The following is a 13,054-nucleotide window of genomic DNA, read 5'->3' as shown; positions in this document are numbered from 1 at the left end:
GAATTGATTGGAAATACAGAGATATATCTTCGTAAAAATTCTCTATAAAATAAATGTCATCAAAATAGTAATTTACGTAACAAGTCCGGAAAATATGGTTTTTTTGGACGAATAGACAGAATTCCAGGACGAGCGTAAGCGAGTCCTGGAAGTCTGTGAGTCCAAAAAAACCATTTTCGGGCGTGTTGCGTACAATATTTTTTCGGCAACCATGTAAAATAACACTATCGCTGCTGCTTTCCATATTTTATTGCGATTGCGATCAAAAAACATGCAAATTTATGACAACTAATTTCATATGAACTATCAGACGTTATCTCGGTTGCTATGGATTCTATGATTCTTTTCCGGACTAGTCCGGGAAGTACGTACTTTCCGGACTAGGCCGGGAAATGCTACTTTCTCAGAGAAAAAGCGTCCGGGAAGTGAGCACTTCCCGGACGGTTGCCGAAAAAAACGATTTTCTTATATGAAATGAATATATTCAAATCTGAAATATTCAGCCACACAAATTTGTCAATGAAATTCCAGTTACAACAATTGTTTTTCACTAAACAGAATACCAAATGAGAGATAATGGTAATTGGTATATTTTCAACTGAATTTTGAACACCATCTGTTTTTAATGAGGACCCTTCGTCCCTCCGGATATTCCATGATTCTTTGTATTTATTTTCAGCTGACAGGCACCAAAGAAGTTTTATGATTTTATTATGTTTGAGTAGGTTCGTTCTCCTAGATTCACGTTGAACGTAGAACCCCAATGAACAATGAATTGATTCATCGGAACATTCTTGAGTCTAGACATTCCCAACCGTCTCGGTTAGATTTTTTAAAACTACTAAAATCTATCAAATGATTTCTTCCTACTAAAAACTTCCTGAAAATGCAATAATCCTCTGAAAAATTGGATATCTACTAAATCTGGTCATACTGAGTTTCATTATATTTTGAGTGACACTTTAGCTCAAATGATAGGTACACTGAAATTATCGTACAAAACGCTATTATCGTACATGCGGTATCGTACATAGTATTGAGCAGCAAATTATCGTACAAAACGATAATTATCGTACGAACGGTAACGCTGATTGAGTGCCTAACTGATAATTCCATCTGTCACGGGCGTAGCCAGGTTTCAGTTTCGAGAAACAGATTATTGACTGCGGCTGCGCGAAGGTTGGTAAATAGTTATGTTGCAAGCCAGCTCACTCCTTTTTATTGTAATAAATGGTGATATCTTTAAATTTCGAAGGGGTTTGAACCCCTCTGGCAACGCCAGTGCCCTTGATCCCGGAATGAAACATCGCAATATCCTTGAGAGAGAGGGCGCACCTTCATAATTGACTTGAGAAGTGAGAACGCCTCGCCAAATGACTAAATAATTCAAAAAACAATACTTCTCCTCTTTGAAATTATGAATTATAGTAACCGTATCATAAAATACACTATCATTATTCGAAAGAAAATAAATAACATAATATATAATTCTATATTCAAATAGATCATCTATAAAAAAGAAGAAGTATACAATTTGTAGCATTTGATATTGAGCATAGATAAACTAATCTAGTTTATCTATGATCTGGAGTATGCGCAATGCTAACGTCATTCTACAAGAGACTACGACATTTTGTTTGAGTGCGTTGATGATTGAATTTGAATCATTTTTTCTAAAATATGAGTTCTACAAAAAGTGATTCTGTTTCAAATAGTGCTAAAACGAGTGCAAAACCTTATGGAAGAATAGTATTGACACTTAAAAATCAACTTCTACCAGAAGAAAAGTTGAAAAATACACCGTCACAAGTGGACGGTCTAGACATTGAAACTGAAAATGATTTACGAATATATGGCTGTGAACTTATTCAAACTGCTGGGATTTTACTGAAATTGCCTCAGGTATGTATCAAGTTTTGCTATTTTGGACGGCATTGATGATGATTGTCACTTTGATACACAAAGTCCAATTCTTGTCCTAGAAACCTTATCAACTTGTATTGGCTAATTTATAGATCTCGTCACAATGTAGGACTCTAGGAATTTAGGGGTATTACCGAATTTTGTCGCAACTTCATTTGTTACATATTTATTGTATATGTTTTTGTTATGGTATACTATTTGAACTATTAACTTATAACTTGATTCTAAAGATATCTATCAAACTTGTAATTGCTATATCAATACAAATTAATTATATCTTGGAAAGACTGTAGACAACATATATTAATACGATTATAGGCCTCTTGCGTCAAAGTGTATAAAAATCACAAACGTTATTGAGCCGTCCAAATGTCTTTTGAACTCTTATTAATTTTGTGGCCGATCATTTGTAGGTAGCAATGGCTACTGGGCAAGTTCTTTTACAACGCTTCTATTACTCCAAGAGTTTGGTTCGTCATCCTGTTGAACACACAGCTATGGCATGTGTCTGTTTAGCTTCAAAAATTGAGGAAGATCCCAGACGGGTTAGAGATATCATAAATGTCTTTACCCACATAAGACAAGTTAACTCAAATAAGTAAGTACAATTTCTTTTTTACCACTAATTTAATTTTTTGTAGGATATCTTTTTTAAACTTGTTTTCATTTGTGATCTTGGTTTGAATTTTTTTTTGTAAATGTCTCAAACACTTTTGAGGATAGGTTGATATAGTTCTATTTCATGGTTTTTTTATTTAGTTGGATTTGAAAATAAAGAATAATTCCGTTTAAATGTTTTTTTATCGGTGTCAAGTTCTAAATTATTTCTCAAGTTTTTATTGGTTGATCAAATAACTTCCTGAAATCCATTACCCTCAAGTTCATATGAGCTGAATTTTATTAATCTATCCTTCAAAGTATTATTATTTGAATTTCCAAAATTGTTAGTGATTCATATTGAGTAAACATTTTCTGTTTCTGCTGATAAATTTTGTTATTATTGTGAATCTATAATAACTACAAACATCATTCATTGCTTTATAAATCAAAGGGTTTGGGTAAATGAAAGGAATTGTTTTACATCCATTCAACCATAATTTTTTAATGGATGATATAAATTTTAGTATGATCTCAAAAATGTTTTTTACTCTCAAAAGTGAAAAACATAGTATTTACATTACTGCAAAGTGGCTCATCTGATGCATCTTTAAACCAATAATTATTAAAATTTCTTTCAAAAATTTACAATATAAAAAAGATTATAATATTGAATGAATTTTGCTTGCACTCCAGTAAATCCTCTTTGTTAAAAATTATAAAGATAAATGATTTTGAGAAGTATCAAAGCAAAAGTGTAAATTTAGTAAGTTTAATATGAGATCATAAGAATTTTATATATTATGAAATAATTTGAGTTCTCTGTAGACTTGGTACTAAACTTGAGAGCTAAGGCTAACACACTCTTGTTTAAATATTATCCAATGTCAAGAATATCACGTCTACAACCACACTCTGATTCTGTTATGCATTTTGATGAATAATTTCCAAGTTGCGTCAAACTGTAATTAAAAATCCTGTGGACAGGAGTGGTTACTTTAGTTTTCAAGGATTTTTTATATATATAAGTATTTATGGGGCAGTACAAATGACTGCTTAGATATAAAGATAAGACAGTGTTTTCACTATTGTCCTTACTGAATTGAAACGGTATCAGTTTCCAATAACAAACGGAATTTAATGTTTTTGAAAATGAGAAGTTTTAACTGCAATTACAAATTACTTTCTTCTTCATTTCAATAACTTTGAAGTACAAATGAAGTTCTTTATTTTGAATCAGACAAGCTATATAAGAATTTGCAAATATTATTGAAACAGTCTTCAATCTTCGTATCAGGTAAAACTGAAAAATAGTATGCAAATTATTTTATTTGAATTGATTTTGAGCTATTTGTATTTAAGCATAATAGAGTGAACTATTAATATGAAAGTGTTTCATAAATATGTAGTTAAAAGTTTAACAAATGTTACTACCAAAAATATAAACATGTAGAGTTTCCATTATTTTCAGTAGGAATAATAAAATTAAAAATGAATAAAAATCTTACAGGAAGGAAAATTAGGCAATGAATTAACAAGTCTTTATTTCTTCTGAAACATTAGTTTCAGTTCACTATGACCCATCATATCTTCATTTCTCATACTTTATTGGGCTCTTCGAGATGCATTTCATTGTTTGTTCTCTTCTCGTGCTTCTTTTCTACTTCATCAAATAGGGTGTACAGTGGCTCTTTAGGAATTTATTGATTGAATAACTCCCAAAAAACTAACCTACTTCTTCATGATATATAGAAAGTGAATAATTCGTTGGATTTACATGACGGTGAAACCCTATTTGTCTGAATATAAATATGTCTATTTTTTTTTCATCAATAAGTAATCAGCAGTGGTTTCTATTTATTTTTTTGTCATTGCTTATCCATTTACAGATTGGGTGGTTTCAAATCGCAACATATATGATCTGACTTTTTCCTCTAATCTTATGATCGATAGTGCTGAATATTATTATCATCTTGTCAATTATTTGGAAGTCTGAAGTGAATTTTCAAAGATTGGGTGCATAATATGAGATTCTAATCTCTTTATTGATTTATAAATCATCTCTTAATTCTAGAAATAAAAAAAAAATCTAAAACTAATCCACCTCTTCTGATACTATTCTTAGGTATATTGTTGAAAATATTGCATAATTAGTTAGTTAATTTCAATTTATTTTCAATACTTAATAATTATCATATTTCAGCCCTTTTTCAAATTAAATTTTTCATATTTGAATATCCTTGGCTAATTTTCTATATAGTACTCGATTATTTTGTTGTTTAATCGACACAAGACAGACTTCATTGGATGGTGAGGCTATTAATATACTTATGCACCTTTTGTTATTCATATTTATCAGACACACAGTAGGCATGTCATTTAATTCAAAGCACAATGGTGATTATAATGTATATGTTTGACATATATATATATATATATATATATATATATATATATATATATATATATATATATATAGATTTGTTTGACCGCTTATACAGACCCGAATCGATATACTCTACCGACTTTTCAGACCAAAACTGACGTTGTCAGACCCGACTCCGGGTCTGGTAGCGTTTAACCATATATTCTTGATCAGGGACGTTCGGGGATGCCAGGAATAAATTTTCAGCCGGGTGTGAAAAATCGGTGAAACATCATAATATATACAGAAAACTTCAGGGTTCGGCCAGTGCGAGGGCGCTTATATCGAGAGTAACACGCTGTATATAATTGATATATTCGATCGACTACTCCAGACCCTAAATATGACAACGCTGTAGATTGTATATAAACTTAAACCTCACACTCCGCACTGCTTATACAAACCTGGTATATAGGACCGACGTCGATAGAAATCATTTTTTATTTGTTCTTATAGAGCTCGTAAATCGGATATTCCATTTTTCTGAAATATACATCTAAAAACCATACGATTTGAAGCTTATACAAACCCGGTACATTGAATCGACGTCATGAGAATTGGATAGTGATCCTTTCGATTATGAACCTAGCAGTCATACTTGAAGAATTTATTAAAACTAATACTATTTTTCCATAGGTAGTCGTTGTGATAAATGCTTTCTTTTAGAGAACTTGGAATTCTGCTTGAGGGAACAGAGATACATGAAAAATTTTATGAGTGGTACAAATTTTTTTATTAACTTGAATGAAACGCATACGTGAACGTAAGTGGTTCTTTCATATACAATTTTTTTAAATCTGTCCCAAACGTAAAAATCCGAAGTTGATGGAGCTGTACTTCTCACTGGGCACGAAACAGGTTCTGTCATATGTATCCTTCGATAAGGAAGCAATTCGTTCAAAAATATACCAACGTTGAGCCTAGAGTATGCGGAACACTCATTCTATGGAAAAATGATTTCACGCCTATCAATCAACGAAACTTCCAGAAAAGAAGTTTCATATCTGTTTCCGCAAATTCTTCTTAATTTTCCTGCCTATGATTGCACGAAACTAGTGAATGCGGAACTTTCTCTTGAGAAAAAAAGAAGTAAATTCGCCAGATTCGAAAATATTTCTGGCAAATCAAAAGTTGCATGCCAAAAATACTATTCAACCTCAAAGCGAAATAATTATCGAATTGGGATCAACGTGGAAAATGAAGACGAAAAATGAACTAAGGTAGAAAATCTTTTAAGATTCAAAAGAACTTCAAATTGAGGGTTATCAATAAATATGACTCAAACGACCGCAAATGAGTCATACCAACTTATTCTCCACGGTTCAAGTCTTATTTGGAATCATCCTGTATAGAACTTTAGTTATTGTGTAGTGCAGCATGTTTTTCTGCTTGTTACAGGAGAGCTGCATGCGATCATTTTTCTCCAAAGACTTTGATCTTCGGATTTTGAAAAAAAAAATTATCAAGCAATTGAATTCGAATATTTGATGAGTATTTGTCGTTCGAAATCGATTCTGTCGGGCGCAGACATGATGAGTATAGAATCAAGTTAAATGATTTATGACTACCTATAATATAACTTTATTTTATATTGTTTTGTATAAACAATGAAAATATTATATAAATGAACCGAATAAAAACCATGCTTCACAATCAAAACTATGTTGGAAATGATGGCCAATAATAAAAAGAACGGTTTGAATTCAATCAATTAGGAGTGTTAAGGAAGAATACAATAGATTGGTATAGTGTTATGAGGAGATATTGAACGTTTTCTGTGAAATTCATAGGAATATCGAAACTAAAAAGAATGAATCAAAATAAAATCATTGATATAAATGTTATATCGATAACTGGAATGATCTAATTCTTAGTTACAACTAGTTGAATAAAATAAATATTCTTAGAATTTGTCTCAGAACTGAAATCATCTGGAAAAATAAGCATGTGTGAGTGAAATAGATATTGTGAGCGGGTACTTGATTGAAAAATTCATTGAAAATATAATTATACTAAAAACTGAAAATATCACATAACTTCAAGTCTGCAAATAAGGTTTAAAAATAACAAAACAAAAATAAAATGAATACTTTTCAGTCTCAAACAAATATTTTCAATTACACTCTATTTTTGCTAGTATTCTTTATATACCAGGATTTTAATTCGAACTCGGGCATCATTCTGGAAACTTGGTGAATGCATGGAAATGAATTCCATACATTCATGTTTTCTGGAAGGATTCTTATTCCTTACATGATTCTTGAAGTGTATTAGTACTAATTGCTTCTCCTCTCCTGACCTTATATGGCGTTTTACTTCTTTGAGGGATCACGTCAGTTGATGAGCCTTGAAATATAAGTATCAAATATAAGATTTCTGGGCTTTTCACGGCCATTATCTGAAACAGAACCTATATAAAACATTTAATATTCCTGCATATTGAGAAGGTGTACACTCTGTTTGTGAGGTGCGAATCAAATTTTGCCTCAGATATAAACATTAATTATTGAACTGTTCAAAATAATCATCATTCGTTTTTCATTACAATAAATATTGGAAGTCATAACACAAACATGTATTTTGTTAGATGTAAATCAGAAAAATTTCTATGAAAAATAACAATTCTTTTTCTTTCTAAACATATATAACACTAAATATAAATTACTCATCAAACTTAAAGAATCATCGAAAGTTTTACTTTCACATGGCAAATGACTTATTGAAATCTGTGGACTTCAGCTAAGGGAAATTGTCCGTGGCCACCAAGATTTACTATCGTTAGATTTGTTCCTTTTGTCACATTCAAAGAGTATCATTCATCAGTTGAAAAATTTCGAAATAAATTATCCGGCACTGTTAAATTCAGAGAACTTGGTGGCCACCGAATATATCTGAAGTTCACAGATTATAATGGATAGTCTTTAGGGTGACTTGCTATGTGGAACTGAATTTTTTGATTATTTATATAGTTGAATGAGCAATTTATATTCCATGTTATCATTATGAAAAGGAAATAAAAAGCGATTTCATTTCTCATAGAAATTTTTTCGATTAACATTCAAAAACCACAAGATTGTATCACATCTATAATAACTAACAGCAATAAAAAATGATTACACAAATAGATTCTACTGAAAAAAGCTCCTGTAGAATGTTTTTGTTTCATTACTATAGTACCAATGATAAGAATGGTATGGGAACTTTTCTTTATATTCCATTTTCAACTTTCTTTGTGTAGCTTGAAAACAGATATACAGAAGGGCAGACCAAGAAACAGATGAATGGACGGACATACAGACGTACGAAAAGATAATCGGACATACGGATGGAATGTCATACATACATACAGACAAACAGGCATATGGACGGAAGGACAGACAATGAATTTGACTTATGATTTTTCATCAGGGATTCGCAACTCGATCGTTTGAGATAATTTTCGGCTTAACATTCGAAAACGAAAACTTTCCTCGAAAAACGAGCGCGCAAGTACTATTTTTCTAATCTTTAACATTCTGTGTGATTCGAATTAGGAATGCATGTATGAGGTTCTAAGAAAAAATTAAAATTTTCTTGGTTAGGAATAACTTTCGATATACTTACACAATCTCCCAATCTATAATGATGACCCATCGATGCACATTGCTTATTTAAATGAACCTCTTTTTCAAAGTCGATACCTACAGAACAGATTATCAGTTGTTTCATAATTTGTATCACTAAAATTAGTGAGGCAATAATGAGTTATTGCTTCGAACAATATCATAATCTAAAGAAATTGTCTCATGGAGTATTCATAATCTATTCTATTTAAAAATATAATAATAATTTTTACTATGCAGTTCCTGCGCGCGGACATTGTTCCTTCACATCCCAACACAACTCATACCAATTAAACGATACCACAATAACACAAAAATTTCGAGCCCTTTTGTTTATTGAATAAACAAGATCGGACCCAAATGCGAGAACTGTATATAATTGTTATGGTCAATCAACGTCTCCATTCCCTCAATGTGGTTGACCGCAGATGAAAGGCAACGATTTCAATATTAGATATTTTATCTTATCTGTATATAAACCTAAAACTAACACTTGGCTACTTATACAAGCCCGGTAAAAACGGCCGTCGTCATGGGAAATGCTCATTTCGAATTGTCTGTACCCAGATTGAAAATGAAATATTTAAACTATTTGCATTATATGCAGGTGATATATGTAAGGAAGGAAAACGACTTCATGATTTGATTCTTGTATGAAAATTAGAAGGAGTAGTTCAATTATTTTTCGAAATCAGCCTCATTTCCAAGATTCATTCCGTACAGCTCTAATAGTGTGTTGGCGAGTTTATGGTTATTGATATTTGTAACTGCTCTGAATAAACATCGAATACAATTACTCTACATAATGTTCGAAATTATTTTTGTGAAGATGATATTTCAGACATATAATCAGACTTTGGAAAAGAATATCGAAAGAGTAGAGTAGAGTAGATACTTTTTTTGAAATAAATCGATGCTTACGAGTATATCTGACCACTTTCAATACAGATACACGAAATCTTAGAATATTTCATTCTATGGTGCACAAACTCATTGATATGAAATGAGAAGAAGAATTTTTTCGAATGACCAACAATTTTTCATTCTCATACGATTTTGATGGAACAAAGCGTAGATGTTGTTTGTTGTTGTGAAATAGATAAATTAATCACTTTATTTCCATATACAGTTGATACTCCTTCTAATTTTCATACAAGAATCAAATCATGAAGTAATTTTCCTTCCTTACATACATCACCTTCATATAATGTAAATAGCTTAAATATATGATTTACGAGCTGCGTACAGAAAATTCCAAAAGAGTATTTCTCATGACGACGCCCGTATTTACTGGGCTTGTATAAGAAGCCAAGTGTTACTTTCAGGTCCATATACAGAAAAGATGAAATATCTAATATAGAAATAGTTGCCTTTTATTTTCGGCCTACCACATTGAGGGACTGGAGACGTTGATTGACCATAACAATTATATACAGAGTGGGGCGTTCTCGCATGTCGAGTTCGATCTTGATTATTCGATATAAAAAGGGCGCGAAATGTTCGTGTTATTGTAGCATCGTTTAATTGGTATAAGTCGTGTTGAGAAGTGAAGGAACAATGTCCGCGCGCAGCAACTGCATAGTAAAAATTGCGACAGGAATGGGTATTATTATTATTACATTTTTTTATAGAATAGATTCTGATTACTCCATGAGACAATTTCATTAGTTCATGATATTGTTTGAAGCAATAACTTATCATTTTCTCACTAATTTTAGTGATACAAATTATGAATCAACTGAAAGCTATTCTGCAGGTATCGACATTGAAAGAGAGGTTCATTGAAATAAGCAATGTGCACCGATGATCTAATATTGAAATCGTTGCCTTTCATCTGCGGTCAACCACATTGAGGGAATGGAGACGTTGATTGACCATAACAATGATATACAGAGTGGGGCGTTCTCGTATTTGGGTCCGATCTTGTTTATTCGATATACAAAAGGGCTCGAAATTTTCGTGTTATTGTGGTATCGTTTAATTGGTATGAGTTGTGTTGAGATATGAAGGAACAATGTCCGCGCGCAGCAACTGCATAGTAAAAATTGCGACAGGTATTATTATTATATTTTTAAATAGAATAGATTATGAATACTCCATGAGACAATTTCTTTAGATTATGATATTGTTCGAAGCAATAACTCATTATTGCCTCACTAATTTTAGTGATACAAATTATGAAACAACTGATAATCTGTTCTGTAGATATCGACTTTGAAAGAGAGGTTCATTTAAATAAGCAATGTGCATCGATGGGTCATCATCACAGATTGGAAGATAGTGTTAATATATTTAAAGTTATTCTTAGCCAAGAGTATTTTAATTTTACCCTAGGACCCCATACATGCATTTCTGATTCGAATTACACAGAATGTTAAAGATGAGCAAAATAGTTCTTGCGCGCTCGTTTTTCGAGGAAAGTTTTCGTTTTCGCATAATAAGCCGAAAATTATCTGAAACAATAGAGTTTCGACTCCCGGATGAAAAATCATAGGTCAAATTCTTTGTCTGTCCTTCCGTCTGTATGCCTATTTGTCTGTATGTATGTCATTCCATCCGTATGTCTGTTAACATGATATATAAATTGCTCATCAAACTATATAAAAAGCCTCTCAATTTATTATTGCCAGGTATTTTCTTTTCAAAATTTTTCAACTGATGAATGGTGCTCTTCAAATGTGATCAAAGGGACAAATCTAACGATGTTAAATTCATAGATCTTAGTGCCCACCGACAATTCACATTATCTGAAGTCCACAGATTTCAATATGATATTTGACATGTGAAAGTAAAACTTTCGATAATTTTTGAAGTTTGATGAATAATTAATATTAAGTGTTTTATATGTTTCAGACGGAAAAAAATCAATTAGCATAGAAATTTTTCAGATTTACATCTGAAAAAACACACGATTGTATTATGATTTCAAAACTTAATTGCAACGAAAAATAAATGATGACTATTTTGAGCAGTTCAATAGTTAATTTCTGTTTTATATCTGAGGCCAAATATGATTTGTTCCTCACAAACAGAGTGTACCGGGTGGGCAAATTTCGATGTTTTAGCACTACAACTTTTAAACCTGAGGTGATAGACAAAATCTGATACCCTATACTCGGTCTCTTTTTCTGAGAAAATAGCAAGAGTTGTATTCATTTTCGGCCACCTGCTTTTATTTTCGAGTTATAAACGAAAATTGGAAAAATGGCGATATCGAAAAACTTTTATATTTCCGCTAATACTGATGCTAGAGCTCCGAAATTAAAACATTATACAGGCACTTTTTTACGTAGAATCCAGTTATGTTTTTTCAAAGGGGAACACTAAATTTCTGTGTCATTTCTTGAAAGCTTAATTTTTCCTGATTTCAAAAATATATAACATTGTGTGGTTTGAATCAAAATAAATAACAGAAAATGGTCAAAAATCTTTTTTTAACTAAGAGTCTCAATATTTAACTTTAATTTTGGGTCGAAGCTTCGTAATTAATGACCCTTTTGAAAAAACAAGACCGCTACTGGATTTTACGTGAAAAAGTGCCTCGATAATGTTTCAATTTCAGAGCTCTATCTTCAGTATTTTCCCAATTTTCGCTTATAACTCGAAAACAAAAGAAGGTGGCCAAAAATGAATAATAATAATAATAATAATAATCTTTATTGGTCCCTCAAGACACCTTAGTGTATGGGACAAGTCAAATACAAATATATATATATACATTTCAATTTACATCAACTATATGGGGACAATCCTGGTGAAATTCCTGTACAGAGTAATAACACTTAGATAACAATGTAATTCTCACCTTTCTCTTAAACGCTAAGAAGTTGAGAGATTTCAGAAATTTAGGAAGAGAATTATACATTTTTATGCACTGATACATTGGGGATTTTTCAAACTTTTGAGTTCTGTGTTTAGGCACAAGTAAAATATCTTGGTTCCTAGTTCCATATTCATGGTTATTAGACAATCTGGTCCACCTTTTTTCATTTTCTTTGGCATACAGCAAACATTTAAATATGTAGATACATGGCAGAGATAAAATATTATTTGCGATCAAAGTTGGCCTACAGGATGTACGAGAACATAAGTTGAAAATTCTACGAATGATGCGTTTCTGAGCGATGAAAGCTCTATTGATATCGGCACAGTTACCCCAGAGTAATATGTTGTAGGAAGTAAACTATAAACAGTGCTATAATAGACCTGAATCAATGAGCTGAGTGGTAGCATATCCCTTACTCTACAGATGGCAAAAAATGAGCTATTGAGTTTTTTACAGAGCATATCAATATGCGTGGACCAGCTAAGTGTCCTATCAATATATACACCCAAGAATTTACAGCTTACAGCCGATTTTATCAAGAAGTTCGAATGATAAATTTCCAAAGTGTCAACAGGATTATTTTTGATACCGAAGTGAATACAAACTGTTTTATTAACATTCACTATCACTCTATTCGACCGGCACCAAGCAACGAACTGGCGTATAATCGCCTCGCACGCG

General features: G+C 31.9%; 1 protein-coding gene across 1 annotated transcript in view; it reads left to right on the top strand.

The window, feature by feature from the left end:
• Positions 1–1,598: 1,598 nt before the first annotated feature.
• The window catches only part of LOC123674567 (cyclin-L2), a 31,875-nt gene continuing 20,419 nt past the window's right edge, over positions 1,599–13,054 (top strand). Inside the window, exons 1-2 of the mRNA XM_045609477.1 lie at positions 1,599–1,902; positions 2,337–2,521. Of these exons, the coding sequence (XP_045465433.1) occupies positions 1,681–1,902; positions 2,337–2,521 (407 nt within the window). The 5' untranslated portion in view covers positions 1,599–1,680. The remainder of the gene's footprint in view (positions 1,903–2,336; positions 2,522–13,054) is intronic.

This window comes from Harmonia axyridis, chromosome 3, assembly GCF_914767665.1.
Source record: "Harmonia axyridis chromosome 3, icHarAxyr1.1, whole genome shotgun sequence".
Lineage (NCBI taxonomy): Eukaryota > Metazoa > Arthropoda > Insecta > Coleoptera > Coccinellidae > Harmonia > Harmonia axyridis.
Note: the sequence above shows the minus strand (reverse complement) of the source record. Positions and strands in the feature narration are given on the sequence as shown.